The 19,723-nt window shown below is 43.9% G+C and overlaps 1 protein-coding gene across 1 annotated transcript in view; it reads right to left on the minus strand.

The window, feature by feature from the left end:
• Window positions 1–18,401, minus strand: part of TRPM4 (transient receptor potential cation channel subfamily M member 4) — a 50,861-nt gene extending 32,460 nt beyond the window's left edge. Inside the window, exons 1-9 of the mRNA XM_083378037.1 lie at window positions 18,235–18,401; window positions 18,063–18,130; window positions 15,639–15,816; window positions 14,916–15,096; window positions 12,326–12,492; window positions 11,723–11,900; window positions 5,009–5,073; window positions 4,010–4,192; window positions 525–624 (exon numbers count right to left, since the gene is read on the minus strand). Coding sequence (XP_083234163.1) covers window positions 525–624; window positions 4,010–4,192; window positions 5,009–5,073; window positions 11,723–11,900; window positions 12,326–12,492; window positions 14,916–15,096; window positions 15,639–15,816; window positions 18,063–18,130; window positions 18,235–18,261 — 1,147 coding nt within the window. The 5' untranslated portion in view covers window positions 18,262–18,401. The remainder of the gene's footprint in view (window positions 1–524; window positions 625–4,009; window positions 4,193–5,008; window positions 5,074–11,722; window positions 11,901–12,325; window positions 12,493–14,915; window positions 15,097–15,638; window positions 15,817–18,062; window positions 18,131–18,234) is intronic.
• Between the last annotated feature and the right edge of the window lie 1,322 nt (window positions 18,402–19,723).

The raw sequence follows: 19,723 nt of genomic DNA on the forward strand, positions 1-19,723 counted from the left end.
CTACCCAAAAAAGCTTAGGTCTTTTAATATGTGTTAGTTAGATTTTGTGTCATCTTAGAGTAATATTGAGTTATAGCTTGCTTTTCTGTTTAAATATGTATTTAAATATGTAAAATATTATTTACTATATTTTGTTTTTATTTATAACTGATGATGGTATCTATAAGGTGTCTTCATGGGATCTGAATTCTGAAATATGGGATACACATACTGTTTTTTTAAAGACAGAGAAGGTTTGATAAAAATGGGAAATCAAACTCGACAGCTAACTAACAAGGTCTGGCATTATGTTAAGCTAACACATTATAGAAACACACACATCAATAGAACTAAGTCTTGTGTGAATTCAGTTATTCAATGAGATCCCAGCCATAAGATTGCTTAATTTTGGGGGGTTTGGTGATGTTAGGTTTTTCCTGATTTCAATTTAATCTAAAAGTGTCCACTGTACGAGACTGCATATTTTTGTCTATTGCTACAGTGCGAAAAAGCTGCCCATCTTTGATTAGTGCTGAACTAATTACCTTTCACTAGAGCTTTAAGCAGGACAGTCTCAAACTCTTCCAAACCTTCTTGGTCTGAATAGACAGTCACCAATTCCCTCAGATTCCCAATGCTTTCCACCTGACAAGAAGACATGTAAACAGGTCAATACATTTATTTTGGAATAATCATACACACACACACACACACACACACACACACATAGAGAGAGAGAGAGAGAGAGAGAGAGAGAGAGACAGACAGACAGACAGACAGACAGACAGACAGACAGACAGACAGACAGAGACAGACAGACACATTTCTCCAGAGCCAATTTTTTTTGACTTTTTGAGTTCTGAAATGTAGTCTAGAGCAGGGCTTTTCAACCTTTTCACAAATTGTACCACTTTTAGGACATGATAATATTTGAGTACCACCAGTGCTTAGCAAGGTGTCAAAAACTTGACTAAAAAAAGGGGGGGATTTGGGTTTTTACTGCTTAGATTCATTTGTTGTTATAGAAATGGCTAATTTATATTATGGAAAAGCAAAAAGTTGAGGTTCAATGTTAATACTTCCTTCTATTGCAGGGGTGTCAAACTCAATTTCATTGAGGGCCGCATCAGCATTGCGGTTGCCCTCAAGGGGCCGGGTGGGTATGGCCAGGGTGGGCTTGGCCTACTGGGTGGGCGTGGCTAGAGTGCATATGGCCTACTGGGTGGGCAGGGCCAGCCCTACATCGTTGGCATCAAGGGTGCCTATGGGGGCCTGGGCAGGAGTGGGACAGATGTGAGGGTCTCTGGCAGAAGGAGGGTCTCTGGGCCAGGGCCAAGGCAGTGGGGGCTGTTCCCTCACTGTTTCCACATGAAACCACTTCGCGGGCCGGATCCTCCCCCTGGGCCTTGTGTTTGACATGTCTGTTCTACTGCAACAGAGGAAGACTGTTCTTTTTCCCTTCTCCCCCTCACTTTCCCCCCGTTTTCCTCCCCATTTTGTCCTACTATTTGCTTTTGTATTTTTGTATTTTATTCTATAATCTAATAAAATATTACAAACTGTAGAAAAAAAGGAAAAAAAAGTACCAGTTTTAGTTTTTTCAGTGGCTGTTCCTTTGCGGAATCACTTTCCCTTTGCACTGACAAATGTATGATGAATCTATCCATGTTTATTAATATGCACCACTATCAGCTAGCTCAGGGGTCTTGGCACTTTTAAGACTTGTGGATTTCAACTCCCAGAATTCCTTAGCCATCATGGCTAGTTGAGGAATTCTGGGAGGTGAAGTCCACAGGTCTTAAAGTTGCTAGGTTTGTAGAACCCTGAGCTAGCTGGTCAGTCCTTCTTCTTCCCTCCCTCTCCTCTTCTTCCTCCCTGCCTTCTGAGCTCTCCTTCCATAGTGTAATAAGAATGCACCTCCCCCCAGTCCCTTCCCTGTACCCTTAAAGACACAGGAATCAAGTGCAAAACAAGAAAGGCTCCCCAAAGCCTCCCAGAATAAAGAAACACATAAACTCCAGGTTTTTTTTCCTTTAAGCTAACTCAGGCACATGTCAGAATGTTGCATTCCAAGACAGAAAGGCTCTGACAATTGGGAAAAGCTTTAGCCTTAAGTTAAGCCTGTTTACTTTCAAAGAAAACTTTCTAAAAGCCATAGACAGACTCAAGATAAGAAGGTAAACCTAAAACTAATTACATTTGGGATTAAACCTATGGAAGGCAACACTTTGAACTCATTGCTAGCCTTTCTGAAACAGTCTAAAATATTCCAATAACCAAAGCACACAAACTGAGCCTCTGAATTACAAAACGCTGTAAAAACTGCACAAAAATCCTTATGGTAACCCAATCAAATTGCCAGCTGATCCAAAACTAAATAAACCCACCTCCTTTCCAACATACTTGTCTCCCGGCTTTTCATTTCATCAGTGCTGATGTCAAGCCCTATGGGCTCGACACTACAAGGGGAACCAGGGGAGCACTTCCAACAATGCCCGCGCAGCACCGAAGGCCCAGCCGCGCCCGCACCCCCCAACTGTTCGGCGGGCGAACGCCAGACCCGCTGCCGCACTAACAGCTGTTCGGCGGGCGAACTCCAGACTGGCGGCCACACCAACAGCTGATCGGCAGCCGGAGGAGATTGTGGACGGGTGCGGAGGGTCCGCGCTGGCACAGACAGCTTATCGGCGGCTGAAGGAGACTGCGAGCGGCTGCAGAGGTTCTGCGGCCGCACCAACAGCTGATCGGCGGCCGGAGGAGATTGTGGATGGGCGCAGAGGGTCCGCGTCGGCACAGACAGCTGATCGGCAGCTGAAGGAGACTGCGAGCAGCTGCGGAGGTTCCGCGCCGGCACAGACAGCTAAGGGGCGGCCAGGGACGTCTACTGATGGTCATGCAGCGCGGTCAGCTGAGCGGCAGCTAGAAACAGCCGCCGGCGGTCGCACGGGCCTCACAGGACTTTGCGGGACCAATAGCGGCTTGGAGAGTGTGGACGTGAATGGCTGCTTCACGGACCTGGCGGTTGTAGTGGCATGCAGGCTTGCGGCGACACAGGGCGCTATTCAGTTGTGCCCGGACTTTGGGGACCACCAAGGGGCCATGGGTGTGGCGCAGGGGGTTGCAGTGGTGGAGGGGAGCACAACCGGGACTTTAGGAGAGGGGTGGGCTTGTGTCTTTTTCCACGCTGGGAATCATGGTGCCGGTAGAGGGAGCTGGGCGTGGGTTAATGGAGTAGGGGGGTGGAGTATTTACGCAGGCCAGGCGGATGCTGGTCTGTGTGGGGGAGGGGTGGGGCCTAAGGGTGGGGCTGCTACCTAGTTACAGGCATAGAATAAAAGGCGCGTTGGAGCGTGTGGCTCTCAACGCTGACTTTGCAATTGCTTGGATTTCCTGCTAGTAAAGGTACTCTCGCAGTCAACCGTACTACGTCGTCGTTTTTGCTTGCTTGCATTTCCCGGCGTAGACGAGGATTTGACAGCTGATTGCATTCTCCTGGCTAGAAAAAACAAACCAGAGAGCTTTTCTGCCAGCAAAAGTTGCTGCTTCTTCCCTGTCTCTTTTTCCTCTTTGCCTGCTGAGCTCTCCTTTTACAGCTTCTTCTCCATCCCCTTCTCTTTCCCTGTTGTCTTTTTTTCCCCTTTCCCGCCAAAACCACCTGCTTTTATAGCCTCTCTTCTCCTCCTCTCCCTTTTCTTCATCTCACCTCCAGCTCCCTGCTGTTTTCAGAAGTGCCAATCAGCTGGAGCCAATCAGGTGAAGCTCTGCCAGAGCTCCTGGGGCTTCTGCCGAGCCCCAACAGTCCTGCAGCTGCAGTTGCCTCTCCCCTCAGGCTTGGGTTGCTTCGGCTCATTCCCCTCCCCCACTACACTTCTCTAGGATGGTCGCGTACCACCTGCCACCTGCCAAAGTACCACAGGTGGTACGCATGCCGCCGGTTGAAAAGCCCCGGTCTAGAGCAGAAGGAAATAGGAATGCAGTTCTGATTGATATAAAAAAGAAAGGAGTGATGGAAAGCATCACTAGGTTGTACCTGCTCAGCCAACTCCTCCAAGTCATTGTCTGGGAATTTTCCCTGCATTTTCTTCATTGCCAGAGTTTTCAGGGACTCCCCAGGTTGTGTCTCTTCCAACAATTCAGCCAAGCAGTCTGCTGCTCCCCCAGATCCAGCTAGGAGAAGACAGGGAATGGAGGCATGCACAGCCTCTGATACACGCTTAGGAAATGAACAAGACAGAAGCAGCTGGTATGAGTAGTGTGCACTTCAGGAAGGAACTACAAAGCCAGCCTTCCTCAATCCAGTGTTTCATCTTTTCCCATCATCCCCAACCATTCCTCATTGTCATTCTCTTCATCTTTGACCTCTGCATTTTTATTTGTTCATGTCTGATTAGGTTTACTGCTGTTCTTAACTCCCATGACCTCAGATCTTTAACTCTTTCCTCTCATTGTTATCGTCCCACCTATCTTTACAAATTCAAAACCTGGATATATTTTTCCCCTCACACTTTCTTCCGTAAGGATAATTATTTGCTATCTCACATTTTATGATCTTTCTCTCCATCTCTGGATTTGTTTCCAGAATGCCTTGGCCATTTTCTATTGTCAGAATATTTCCTTCCTCTTCACTTTTTTTGAACGCAAATGAATTGCATCATAGGTTTTACTCATCCCCCCCCCCCCATATTCCATATTTTATGCATAAGAAGACCAAAGTTTCCATCTTGGTTTGTTCCTTACTTCAGTTCTGTGTTTGTTCTTTGTCTTCCTAAGCCCACAGCAATTTAGGTAACTGCAACTTTGGACTTAATGACCTTATTATTACTTTCTCCTGAAATTAATTTTTCCCCTCTCCCAAAAATTTTATGGAGCACTCGTTCACTGGAAAAAGGGTTACATTCCTTCACATCCAAATGTGGTGACTTAACCCTGTTATCCTTGGAGTGGAACTATGGACCACTTCCCTAAAATCTGATTTCTATTTCTTTTCAAGAACTCTCCATCTTCTTCCACAATACCTCAATTCCTTTACCTTGAATATGGCTGAGTCCCCACTGATGAGCAGCAGCAACACAGGAATCTCAATGCTCCCTTCACCTATAGAGTGGAAGAATGGCAAAATGGGGGAAATTAGTTAAGGGAACAATGGCCAAACCAAGTCCAAGTAAAATGATGTTGGAAGACCAAATGTAAACCTTTTTGCTACCACTCTGGGAAGAAACTAAGGCCAAGATAATGATCTCCTCAAACTAAGTTTGAATCATAATACATGATAAAAATGCATCATATTGTATGAAAGTTACTTGTCATTGCTTTCTACTGGGGTGCTTTTTTCCTGCTTTTCAATCTTGCCTACAGTAATGGGATTTTCTGGAGTCCCAAAGATGCTTTTTTTCCGAGGAGGCAACTGGACTTTTTTGTGTTTCTTTTGAAGAGGTTTTCTTGGATGAGAAGCAAAATGTCTTCAAAAGAAACACAAAAAAGTCCAGTTGCCTCCTGGGGAAAAAAAAAGCACTTTGGGGACAACTATACCTGGATGACTGAGAACCTCCATGGACATTTAGCTATGCGCTTTGGGATGAACACCCTTTGAATGGTGAGAGAGTATGAATAGATTTTCAGAAAACATTCCAGACTACAGGAACCATTTGTGCTTCAGTTTGAGATTCAGACAGCACAGACTCATCCCCAACAGCCTGTGCCTGTTTTCAACAGTGAAGGGACACAGAGCAGAAAACATTCTGCAGCTAGAAGGCTACACACACATTTGCACTACTCATGTGACCTTGAGGACACAGGTTAGACGCCCCAAATGGTTTCAATGACTCTAAAGCAGACATGTCAAACACAAGGCCCGGGGTCCGGATCCGGCCCGCGAAGAGGTTTCATGTGGCCCACGAAGCCATCCTGGAAACAGTGAGGGAACGGCCCCCACTGCCTTGGCCCTGGCCCAGAGACCCTCCTTCCGCCAGAGACCCCCAGATCTGTCCCACTCCTGCCCAGGCCCCCATAGGCCCCCTTGATGTGAACGATGTAGAGCTGGCCACGCCCACCCAGTAGGCCATATGCACTTTAGCCATGCCCACCCTGGCCATAACCACCTGGCCCCCTGAGGGTAACCGCAATGCTGATGCGGCCCTCAATGAAATTGAGTTTGACACCCCTGCTCTAAAGGAATGCAAATGACCATCTGTCTGCAAGCAGTATAAATCCTTCCACTCCCCACCATCTAGTTTGAGCTGAAGAAGCTTCTTGCATCAGAAGCGAAACATCTTCAAAAGAAACACAAGAAAGTCCAGTTGCTTCCTGGGGGAAAAAAAGCACCATATCTGGATGACTGAGAACCTCCATAGATTTTCTGGAGTCTCTTGTGTAAGTGATGGTGCGATGGATCATCTCTTGGGTAGGGTGATGGCTCAAAGGTTAAGAAGACAGTGGGTTTGTCAGCTGGAAAGCCTATAACCCAGGTTTGAGACACAAGCATCATGAAACAAAGTGAGTGCCCATGTTCACCTAGCAACTGCCCACTTAGCAGTTTGAAAGCACGCAAATTCAAGTAAATAAGTAGGTACCTGGGGAGGAAACAGTTCTCCATGACATCAAGCTGGCCACATGACCACAGAAACATCTGGCTAGCTTTGGCTCAAGGGCCTTGAAACAGAGATGAGCATGGCCTCCTGTAGTCAGCAATAACTAGCAGATAAAATCTGCAGGGACTCCTTTCCTTTCCTCATGTAAGTATTATCCTGGTTCAAACCTGCCTAGCTTTTCAAGGTCAGTGCAAAAGAAAAAAAAATTCTGTGAAAAAAAAGTTAACCAGGGGCATAAAGGAACAGGAAAGTGATCCACAGAATTCTGAGTAAATATGGATTAACCAGTCTAGCTCTCTGGTTATGGTCCAGCTTGGGAGTAATTATTGGAATTAATATTTAAGTGCAAAGGGTCTGTAATGAGGCTTGCCAGAACATTGTATTTCTTAAAGAATCGCAGGAAAGAGGATCATTTGATCAAAAGGAGAGATAAACTGTTGTTGTAGACACAGTGGAGTCAGCAAGCAGATTAGAGTTAGAGACTTACCAGTACAAAACAGGAGAGGTTTCTTCTCATAAAATAAAGATGCAAAAATGAAGGAAATAGAACCAGAGGAGACCATAAAAGTTGTGAGTCTGGGTGAACCCTCATCTCCAGGCAGGCACCCCTGAACACAGAGCTTATTCTTCACCCTGAGAAAGCTAGCTCTTTGGCCTCATTTTTAGGGGTGTAATCTGTTGTGTAGCCGGTTCTTTTGCAGGCAATAAGCGAGATGGAAGGTTCCAAACAGAAACATGCTTAATTGGAGTCAAGCAGAACAGAATTGAAACAGTGGCTGCTATGCAGCTACTTATACAGTTTGCCACTAGGTCACAGGTCTGCAGCCCGCGGCTCCAGAGCCGCAGGCGGCTCTTTCAGCCATCTCCTGCGGCTCCCAGTCCTCTGCCATGTGCAGTCCATTAAAAAAAAAGTGGGACTAAAAAAGTTCAACCAATCAATTCAAATATGCAGGGTAGGTGCATATCTCGCCTTGGCTCTACTCTTCAGTCAAACCCTGTTCTGCACATGCACGCATGTACACGCATGCGCACACAATTTTTGCGGCTCCCAGTTTTTCCTTTTGTGAGGGAACCGGTTCCGAGTGGCTCTTTCACTGTTTCAGGTTGCTGACCCCTGCACTAGGTGGTGGCCAATAGGTTTAAAATAATGCATTCCCGCCCCAAATCTGCCAATGATATTCCTGGAGACAACAAGTCTGGCTTGGTCCATAGCCGTTACACAGACACACCACTGAGTAACCATTAAGCAGCATTTAAACAGACACGTGAATCAGTATAAGCAAAAAAACCCAATACATTACACCCCTCCCCCCTAGAATGTGCACACATTATTTACTAACATAATCTTGAAGGTATTTCAGTGGTCTGTGAGACTGCTCAGAATGCCTGGGGGTTCTGGGAAACTCCCGGTCTACCTGCTTGCCTGCTGGGCTGGGTAGGCCAGGACTCTTGGGTTCAAGTGAGTCGAATTGACTCGAGTTCCTTTGGCCGGCCATTCCTGTTCGGCCCAAACCAAAGTCCATTGGAGTAGCTGGGCCAGCAGAGCTACTGCACAGTTCGGGTTGTCCTTCCCCATCTGGAGACCTAATTTGAATTTCTGGACTGTGTCCATCTACGGCCACCTCCCTGTTGTAATGTCTGAAAGAATCCTCAGAGCGTGTGAACTGCTCTGTTAGACTGCTGGCTAATGGCTCTTGTTGCAGACCCTCTGGAGAGTCCTCGGTTAGTGACTGTTCAGTAAACCGCCATCGCAGCTGATCAATATGCCGGCGAATGACTCACCCCTCTTCCAGGACTACCTCGTAGGAGAGGGGTCCTGAGATCTTAACAATTTTAGTGGGCACCCACAAAGTCCCATGCCCGTAGTTCCAAGCCCACACCCAATCACCCACTTGCAACCCCCTTGGTGCCTTTGGGCGTGCGATGTCTGCTGCTACTCGGTCAGGATGTCTTTGCTGGGTTTGTGAATCAGTCTATAGCTGTAGGCTGACATAAAAATGTCTTAACATTCTGGGGGAAAGTATTTGAGGCGTCTGACTGACTGTGGTAAATAGTCCAAGCAATGGCTTGTGGTCAGTAAAGACAGTGAATTTGCAGCCGTATAAATAGTCATGGAATTTTTTTATCCCGGCCACGATGGCCAAAGCCTCTTTGTCAATCTGAGCATAATTGCGCTCAGCTGAGGACAAGGTCCTTGAATAGTAAGTAATAGGGGACTGAGTCCCATCATCTGACAAATGGCTTAGTACAGCCCCAACCCCAAAAGGGGATGCATCACACGCAATACAAACTGGCAAGTTTCCATTAAAGTGTGTGAGCACTGAATTTGAGGACAGTAGTGATTTTACCATCTTAAAACTGTTTTCCTGAACCTTGGTCCACTTCCATGGGGTGTTCTTGTCTAAGAGCCGGTGTAACAGCTTGTTAGGAAGGAACACGTGGTAAATTTTAGGAGACCCAGGAATGCCTGGAGCTCTGCTTTAGATCTGGGGCTTGGTGCCAGCTGAATTGCCTTCAGCTTGGACTCTGTAGGATGGATGCTTTTGGCATCGGTACAGAACCCCAGGAATTCAGTGGAAGGGACCCCAATTTTGCATTTGTCCCTCCTCAGCTTGAGTCCCGCTGTGCAGAACCGCTGAAGGAAGGCTTTGAGCTGCCTTGCCAGGACCTCAGTGGACTCTTCGACGATGAGTACATCATTAAAATAGGGGCAGACCCCCCAGAATACCCTTGAGCATATGCTCCATGACTCCCTGGAAGATCCCTGGGGCTACACTAACCCCGAACTGGAGGCGCTTGACCTTAAACCTCTATGTGTCACAATTGTTTGTGCAGCCACTGTGGCCTCATCCACTGGTAAATGCTGATAGGCCTGTGTCAAATCTAACTTAGCAAACACACCCCCTTGCAGCGATGCCAATATGTGGCTAATGAGTGGCACTGGGTATGCATGCTGCTACAGTGCCCAGTTAATGGTGCACTTGTAATCAGCACAAATCCTGATCTCCCTGTTGGCCTTAAGTGGCGTAACAATAGGAGTTTCTCACTCCCCCCCCATCTACGGGCTGTAGTACCCCCTGACTGACTAGCTTGTCCAGCTCTGCATCGATTTTGTGCTTTAAGGCAAAAGGCACACGACGGGGCTTAACCCTAATTGGCATTATGGAGGGATCAAGCTTAAAGGCTATTGGAGGGCCCTTGTACTCTCCCAGGCTTGTGTCAAAAACATCTGCGAATTCCTTGCATACTGATGCCAAGTGCATCAAACCAATGAAGCCCAATGAGGCTGGTTCTCTGGCCCTCCACCACAACGACATCTAGGGCCCCCCAAAACCCCTTGAAATGTACAGCCAAAGTGGCCTCACCCTTGATGGCTACTCGGGAATTCTGGAAGTCTGTTAAAATAATATCAGATGGCAGAAGCTTGGCCCATCTCTTGCTGCGGCTGCACACAAACCAGAAAGTCTCAGGGAAAATAATGGATACAGCTGAACCAGTGTCCAGTTCCATCCTGCAAGAAATACCTTGCAGCTCGACTTGTAGTCAAAGTTTTTGTTTAAGGGGGCGGCAAGCTCCTGTGCGGCAGACACTCGTGCGGCTGGAGCAGAACCCTACTCTATGCTGCCTGGTGGCCCCGGTAGCTCTCCTGAACGACTCGTCCGGTTGGCGGTCTGTCTGGCAACCTCTACAGATGGCTGCGATGTGACCGGATTTCCCACAGGCCTTACACATGGCTGTCCTGAATTTGCAGTTGCTCATTGGTGGTGGCCGCCACAGCCCAAACATTGAAGGAAGCGAACTGCCTTGTAAGTGGGTCTCTGTTCCTTGTCTTCGTGTCGTTGAACCTTGTTGACTTCGTGGTCAGAGTTGATGTCTTCTCAGTGCTCGGCATCCTCATGGTGGACGGCTTCTTCATATAGTGTGCTTTTGGCGGGCCGCAACACCTTCATGGCCCCACCGGTGGCTTCATCCGCCATGACCTCTTTCAAAGCTTCTTGGAGCAAGAGAGTCTCCTTCATGAAAAGTTTTTGTTGGAGCTCTCTACTCCTGAGTCCACAGACAAGTCGATCTCAAAGTCTTTCTTCCAAGTCCGTGAATTGACAAAGATGCTTGTCTCAATGCTGCAATAAACTCCATGGCCGTCTCGCCAGGTTGTTGTTCTCGCTGTTCGAAGGCATACCTCCACGCTATCACTGACAGCTTCATTTGAAAATGGTCACTGAGCTGTTTCTTCAGGTCTGCGTAAGTAACAGACTCCAGCTGGGCTGGTGCAACCAAGTTTTCAGCGATGTCGAACGTTGCAGGCCCACACACACAGAGGAGTGTTCTGTCCTTCAGACCATCTTTGGCGACTTTATTTGCCCGGAGGTAGTTCTCAACCCTTGAAATGTAGGATGACCATCTTTCCAGGTGTGAGACATCAAATTCTTAGAGCTTTCCAACCTTCGACATGGTGAGAAGTCTTTGCAGCTTGTGTCTCGCATTGCCTCGTGCTGCTGGCTTCTTCGTAGGCCCTGGGACTGATCCTCAGGTTGGGGTGGTCTCCAGTGTGGCTTGCTAGGCAGACCAGGAGGGGGGGAACGCTGTCCCTACCAGGCACTGTGCTGGTTTCACCCCCTAGTAACTTCAGGTTCTTACAAAGAAGCAGGATCCCACCTTCATCGCTAGTGTTGTGTAGCAGGTTCTTTGCAGGCAATAAGCAATATGGAAGTTTCCAAACAGAAACATGCTTTATTGGAGTCAAGCAGAACAGAACTGAAACAGTGGCTGTTGCACAGCTACTTATAGGGTTGGCTACTAGGCAGCAGCCAATAGGTTTAAAGTAATGTGTTCCCATCCCAAATCTACCAGTGATATTCCTGGAGAGAACAAGTCTGGCTTGGTCCATAGCCGCTACACAGACACACCATTGAGTAACCATTAAACAGCATTTAAACAGACATGTGAATCAGTAAAAGCAAAAAAACCCAATACATTACATAATCCAAATATATTAAGTTGCAATTTAGATTTAGCTATCTAAGAATTATAGAAGCTGAAGCCAGACCCATCTGGAGTTAAGAAAATACTATTAGTCTGTTGCAGGGAGCATGATAAACAAGGTAACTTCCTGTTCCATATTTTATGTTCCTGTCTAGATGGAATAAGTTCCTCACCGCCAGCTCCCACTTTCTGTTGGGCAATATAGTGTTCCAAATGGGCTCGGAATGCGTCCTCTCCCCCTGCTCTGCCCAGTGTCCCATTGTCCACCAAGAAGAAGGCAGAATGGTTGGCATCTAGAGGGCAGAAAGGACTCTCAGGGTTTGTCCTGGGGTAACATGCTGGGAAGGAACCCTTTGGAATAAGAAAAGAAGTAAATTAATTCCAACAAGGTAAAGAAGGCATTATTGTCTTTTGTCACGTTGAGCTAAATTAAGAACTCAACTTTTGAGAGATCAAGAATTAAGTGGCAATCTGGGAGATATAGAACTTACAGTGCAAGGGTAAAGAAATAGATAAAGCCAGCACTATAATAGTTAACTGAATTAATTTAATCAAATTATTTAAATACAGTTAAAGTACCGTAGCTCACTGTTCATGTATTAGTTTCCTACTTTTTATATTAAACTTTAGTGGGGGCTCTTATGGACCATGTCTATAGGTTCCAGAAGGTGCCTATGGTCTTAGGACCTCACCCACCTCAATATGTAAATCTGTGTTAAACTTCCCAGCCTTAATTCTTCATCTCTGTTAGCATTTCCCTTCTGCAGCCCTCCTACCTTGGGGTTGACAAGACAATGGTGCTGCTCAACGATACCCCATGGAGCAATGCCCATTGCTACAACATGAGTGCTGCGGTTGGTACTGGCCATAGAGTGGTCTCTGACCGCTTCCCCCACGTAGCGGCCCACACCAGCTTGAAGTCCGCTTGTCATAATCCAGGCACCTATGTAGGAGTAATAAATACAGTAAGAACTACATAAGTGTATTGGCCATTTACGGTCTTTCAGTGTTTGGGAAAACATATGCACATTGAATTGAAGTTAAGTATTAAGTCAACTTACTAAATTAAGTATTATTCAGGGGTTTTTTTTAAAGAGACAGTTTAAGAAATCATGTTGAAAAACATGATCAGGCTTTGTGGAATCCTAAGCCAAGCTATCAGAATTATGCCTGAACATTTCCCTTATTACTATCACCCAGCTAGATCTATTATAGTAGCTCACATGACTGAGAAATGACCATGCATGACCATTAAACAAACTGCAACCTGAATACCTATTACAGTATAAACTCTTATCTCAAAAAGGTTCCCATTAAAGGATCAATCAGGTTAGAACCAGCCTTCTCAGTATCCACCCATCCACAGAGCCAGCGCTACCTTTTCAAACATGATTGCTGATTCACAACCAGGAACATCTCAGCATTTTTTTTAAAGGCACCCTTAAGGAAGGGAGAATTTGTCCATGTAAGTGTGTTCCCTGCTGAATAATCACACCCTCTCTCCACACCTTTCTTTACTCATGCAATAGGTTGTATCAGAAAAATCTTGGTCAAATATTTTATAAAATTTGCCAAGCATGGAACAAAGGTTTCAGTATTTCCCCCCCCCACACACAGACAAATATCTTGTTAGTAGATGTAGCTAGATTAAGCAGACAATTCACCACCCAGCAAACTGAAGACTTTAGTAATTGTTGCCAGCAGTATATACAGTCCTCAAATTCTATATTATGCAATGCCCTTGAACTTGATTTTTGTTCATTTTTTCTTTATCCCTACTCACAAAATTCTTCAAAATTTTAACATTTGTAAATCCAATATAAGAAAGATATCCACACCACTCCTTTAGCTTGTTATTAGCACATCCATTGAATTATTAAGACATCAGTTAATTTTATTTATATATCCAGTGTAGCACCTTTTTGCATGTATATTCTTATAGCCTATCATGTTTAAATCCACTTTCAGATCAATTTTAATCTTGTCCTTTGAAACTTTTTCCTTTTCCATAATATCTTTTAAAGATAGCCTATCTATAATGGTGACATTTTAAAAATCACTTCTGGGTCCATTGTTCAAAATATCCTTATGTCCTATGTTAAGTATTTTGTTCCATTCTGCATTAGTAAATCAAATTTAAATGTTCTTCCCCTTTAATTGTAATCTTCAGTTTCTTTGCATTTCCTGTAGTGTTCAACCTTCCCATCTTACATTTTTTTTAAAAATTTCAAAATAACAGCACTTTCCCACAGAAAAGATTCTTATAAGTAATTTCAGAATCTTATTTCAAAGCCACCTGGACTCTTATTGCAATGGCAACTTTGCAAAGTCAACATTCTAATCACCCTTCTGCTGTGTCTAAAACAAGATTTTAAATCCTTAAATATGTATTTCAAAACTTATTTTGCTAAAATATGAAGGGAACTCACCCAGTGCTATAAAACCTATCTTTCTGAAGGTTTCTAATAGCTGCAAAGCAGTAAACCAGCAGTTTCAATATGATTAATATGAAACTGATTTAATCATTAATATGATTTAAAAACTATGTAGCAGAACATACGAAGTCAGATTTGCACAACATTGTAAATATACTACTATAAAACATGCTAGATATTCCTATTCTTTTTATATACAAGAAATCTAAACTGAAAAGCATGTTTACTTAGTTTTACCTAGTTGCTATGTAATGTGTACACATATCTTTCAATGACTTTACATCCAAGAAAGCCTTTCTTACCCAACTGTTCTAAGAGTAAAGATACGCTAACATACCCAATCGTCATTATTCAATTTATTTATTTATTTATTTATTTATTTATTTAATTGGATTTGTATACCGCCCTTTCCCGAAGGACTTAGGGCGGTTTACAGGGAATTAAAACAAGAAATACAAAAATTAAAAAACAATTAAAAAGATTATAACAGTCCCTGAAAGAGTAAAAACCCCAATAATTAAAATTAAAATTAAAATAAATTAAAATTAAAATTAAAATTAAAATTAAAATTAAAATTAAAATTAAAATTAAAATTAAAATTAAAATTAAAATTAAAATTAAAATTAAAATTAAAATTAAAATTAAAATTAAAATTAAAATTCTCAGCTTGGGCCAGAGAGCTCGAAGAGCCAGGTCTTCAGGTCCTGGCGGAATGAACGGAGGTCGGGGGCAGTCCTCAGCTCCACGGGCAGCTGGTTCCAGAGGGCAGGTGCACCCACTGAGAAGGCCCTCCCCCTGGGCGTTACCCGCCGGCAATTATCCCACATCAAACTAGCTTCCCAGCCCTCCGTTCAAAAGCTTCATTCCCTTGTTCTACAGTGATGTTTTAAAACAGTTACTAAAATTAAACCAAACCACAGGAAGAGATTACCTGTACTCTGAGCTGCTTTAACAAGCCCCTTTCTCAGCACATCTTTGAGCCAGGTCCTTACGGGCCCCTCACCTTCGCCTCCCACCACTGATACCACCAAGTTGGGATGTGGGATTTTCCAGTGATGCGTTACTAAAGCATAGGCATTTGCAGGATCAGATGAGTCGGAGAGGCGAATGAACTGCAAGGGAGAAAAAAAAAAGGATAAGACCAAAGACACTACAAACCCTGAATAGCTTTTATCTAGAGTCATCCGTGCTTTGTAACACTTCAGGCATCTTACTCTCTGGACTCATCATCTTTCTCTTCAGGTAGCTGTTGCCCTATACGGCCCACTTTGAGAGACTTTTCCAGGTGATGCTTTATAAGAGTCTGGAGTATTTATCTGCAAAGGGAGGCAGTATGGCAATGCATTGCTACGAGCACCCATTCAAACAGCTAACTAGAAAGTTCAATAGCCAGCCAGAGGATATGGTCAATAAAAGAGTAAATTTGGTAGGAAGAAACAAGGGGGGAATCATGGATCCTGGTTCAGACCTGTGTCCTTCTGAGCTGCTCCTGCTTTATCCTCCAATATGCTATCATTAGGTCATCCCTGACTACATATGTCCTCCTTGTCATTACATTTAAGACTGGGAAATAGTTGCTTTGTCTTTAGGGCCACAGTCCTTTGCCATAATCCTGACTTCATCCTCTGGAATTCTTGTCCTGTCACAAGCTCACCTTGCTCGGTCTACGACCAGTGCCTAGAAATTCCACCTCTCCATACGCATCAGTTGGCCTCTCTGTCGTATGTTGCGCTGAGTCCCATTTGCTGACAATGGCTGCTCCAAAAGCATCTTCTATGGCTACTGACGTATGGTTTTTGCGAGGACTGCCACACTGACAGAAATTGGAGGCACTGTGAAAAAGAATGATGCGGAAGGGATCAAAATAAGGTTGCACCTGTAACTCCAAGGCCCAGTATAACAACTTGAGGGTGATGAGCAGTTTAGAAATATGAAGTATAAATAAATAAACTCTCCTTTATCTTTTATATAATTTAATGCTCTGTGGAGTGAGGTTTTTTTTGAGGGGGTATTTCTTTGGGTCAATGTTGACTCTTGATGACTGTACAGAACAGTCAATGCAATTTTCTTGGCAAGATTTTGGAACTGGTTTGCCATTGCCTTCTTATTAAGGCTGAGAAAGAGTGATTGGCCCAAGCTTAGACAGCTGGCTTTGGGCCAAAAATAGGACTAAAACTCATGATCTCCTGATTTCTAATCTAATGTCTTAATTACTATATCAAACTGGTTTCCCTAAAGAGCCTTGGTGGAGCAGTGGGCTAATGCCTCCTTAAGTAACACCAGCTGCCTGCAATTAGTGCAGGTTCGCATCCCACCAGGCTCAAGGTTGACTCAGCCTTCCATCCTTCCGAGGTAGGTAAAATGAGGACCCAGATTGTTGGGGGCAATTAAGCTGACTTTGTAATAATGCCGCTTGGCGGGGGCCGAAAGCCCTAATAAGCAGGCATATACATAGAATGAAGGCTATTGCTAAGCACATTGGTTTGTGCTTAAATTGTAAGCCGCCCTGAGTCTTCGGAGAAGGGCGGGATATAAATGGGATTAAAATAAAAAAATAATAATTCAGTAATGTTCAGATATAGGTAACTCCTAGCAACAGTCGGGGGGGGGAAAATATATATATAAAGCAAAAGTTTTGGAACAAATGCACTAGTTAATCAATCTGCACTGAGTCAGTTATTTTGTACTAGGCGTAGTGTGTTCAACTTTGACTGTGGCCTGAAGAAGGATATAGAACAAATCAATGGCTCTGTAGATGTTTGGCTTTAGTTCCTATCATCTCTGGCTACTGGCCAAAATGGCTGGGACTGAAGGAACTTGGAGTCAAGAATTTGTGAAGGTCAACAGATCCCTCATTCTTGATATAAGCAAACTGAAAGAGATTCAGGAAGGACAAAGAATTTGGGGCATTTGGAAATTTGAAGGAACAAGGTATACTTAACTTCAGAAAATGAAGACTCGAGGTGACCATGCTCAGAAAGTGATATTTGGCATAGGAACAGTAAAAGAAATGACAGCACACAAAATACATATTTTGGGAGCTATGCAATATAACGGTGTTTATGGGATAGGATAATTGTTGCCAAATACAAATACTTTTGAACATTACTACTATCTTTCAGAGGTGTTCATGCATTTTGAAATGTAATTCAACAACTTTAAAAAGAGAACGGATGGAGTTAAAGCAGCAGAACAAGGAGAGAAGTGATATAGAGTCGTGGATGAACCAAAAAAAAAAGATACTGGGAATTGAATTCATGGGAGAGTGGAGACTGTGTAGGAGAAAGAACAAAGAGAGAGCAAAGCAGAGGGAATTTGTGTGGAGGGCTTGTTTAGAAATAGAATTTTATTATCAAAAGAGAAGATGACAAGATGCCGGGTATAAAAATACAAGCAATCATAGTCTACCTTATGCAAACAACAATAAAATATTAAATCTATCGCACTTTAACTCTTATAAAATAACTACCCTGTATTGAGCTCTGGGAAGTCGGGGAGGGGGGAGGGGGAAGGGAAGGAGGGGTTGGGGAGGGTTGGGGAGAGGGGAGGGGGTTGGGAGGGGTTTTGTCTTTTTGAAAAAATGTATTGTAAAACTTTTCAATAAAAAAAATGACAAGATGCCATTCCACATAAAAATTGGTGGTGTTTAATTTGCATCTGGTTTCTGTATCAACAAAAATAATTCTCCACATCATCTGATTATTTGGGAAGCCAATACAAAGATGCAGGCCACACACAACTCTGCCTTCCAAAATAGAGGGATGGCCAGGAAAATAGCAGCTACCGTAACATTCTCTCCCAACCCACTAGCCAGATCCTGAGGCAATGCTTAAGTTGCAAAGATGACTAAAGAGGAAATTGCTGGAATAAAGCATGGCACAGAGGATGCCCTGCATACATTGAGCCAAAATGTTCTGCCCAGAGTTAGCGTGAGTGAAGCTTAAGTCTCACATGGGAATCATAGTGCAGATTTGAGAGATGAACTACAAACGCTAAACTGTAAATGAGCCACAGAGGAAGGTAGAAGTGCCTGCTTACATATATCTCCAAGGGTAGAAAAAAATCAAGCTTAACTCACCCTGTATCACTAGGTTCCTCAATGAAAGTTGTGCAGACTTTTTTCTTGAAATATTTGGGGATCCATGCCTGGAAATAAATCACAGTTATGAAATGTCTCAAGAAACTGTCAGCATCTTCCAGGGGTTTACGTAGCCCACCACACAGGAAACATCTGATTGAAGACCCAGTACCTGATCCTTCTGGTCGGAAGTGGCCATGGAGCAGAGCAATCAGTCACGGCCACAGAGTGGTTGGAGCAGAAGTCCCAAACCACAGTGCCTACTGTCTAATCTACTGTGCGTAAGTAAGAAAACAAGCAGGAAGAACAGTCAAAATCCAGCCTCTTGGTAGCAGCACCGCACCCTTTGCAGGAACTTGTTGAACTGGATAAGCACCACCCAGTGGGTAAAATGAAGTTCCCCAAGAGCTAGATTTTCAACAGTTATCTGCCTAGAGGATTATTGGTGGGTCTGTGTGTTTGTCAGGGTGTGTGCACTGAGATGTTCACAATGCAATCAACTCTAGTGTCCTCTCAATGTTATCCAGTTCATATGTCATCTGGTAACTCAATTTTCATATTCATAACAGAAGGAGGAAAGGAGCATTAGGTATGGTCTGGAAGGGTTTACCCCCACCCCCCACCCCCACCCTGCATTTTAAACAATCAAATCCTGTAATTTCCTTTAATTGGATATGGAGCGCTGAGCTATTAGTGGGTGGAGAACTGAGGTGAGCTGGTTCATTTTGGAGGTTTTCTCTCTTTTTTGCTGTCATTTTTAATTCCTTTGAGGGTGGAAGGTATTTGCAGCACATCACATTGTTATTGCAAATGGAAAAGGAGGACAGTAAAAGCTTTATAGCAAGGGTTGGCCTTTAATTTATTTATTTAATAAATTACAATATTTCTTAACCTGTCAATTGTAAGATATGTGAACTTCCTCGGCCAAAACCTTGCTTGCTTTACCTGATATTTCTATCTATCTATCTATCTATCTATCTATCTATCTATCTATCTATCTATCTATCTATCTATCTATCTATCTATCTACCTTTTCTTTCTTTCTTTCTTTCTTTCTTTCTTTCTTTCTTTCTTTCTTTCTTTCTTTCTTCTTTCTTTTTCCTTCTTTCCTTCCTTCCTTTTCTTGTCCTCTTTTTCCTTCTGTTTCATCCTTTTTCTCCTCCTCCTCTTCTTTCATCTTTCTTCTTCCTACTCAAACACTGACCTTATGCATACATACCTATTTAAATGAATAGATGTGCAAACAAGAAATGACTGCTGTATAATTTCAGTAGAAATAAAACACAGTTCCTCATAATTTTGAAAGCTGTAAACAGGTGTCCAGTTCACTTTGATTTCTGATACATTCCCTTTGCAATGTCAACTGGGAAGTTCTTAGTTTCCTTTCTTCAAATTCTGTAGTTTTAAACCCCAACCTTGAAGTGGGAGGTTCTTCAAATACACAACTCAAAAGTGACTGTTTGACATCCCCAAGAAGAGTATCCACCAGCTAGTATTAACATGCATCTACCCTGGTATTGAAGGGACACGGTGGCTCAGTGGGTTAGGACGCTGAGCTTGTCAATCAGAAGGTCGGCAGTTTGGCGGGTTGAATCCTGAGTGCCGCGTAAAAGAGTGAGCGCCTGTTACTCATCCCAGCTTCTGCCAACCTAGCAGTTTGA

This window comes from Vipera ursinii (assembly GCF_947247035.1).
Source record: "Vipera ursinii genome assembly, chromosome: Z".
Taxonomy (NCBI): domain Eukaryota; kingdom Metazoa; phylum Chordata; class Lepidosauria; order Squamata; family Viperidae; genus Vipera; species Vipera ursinii.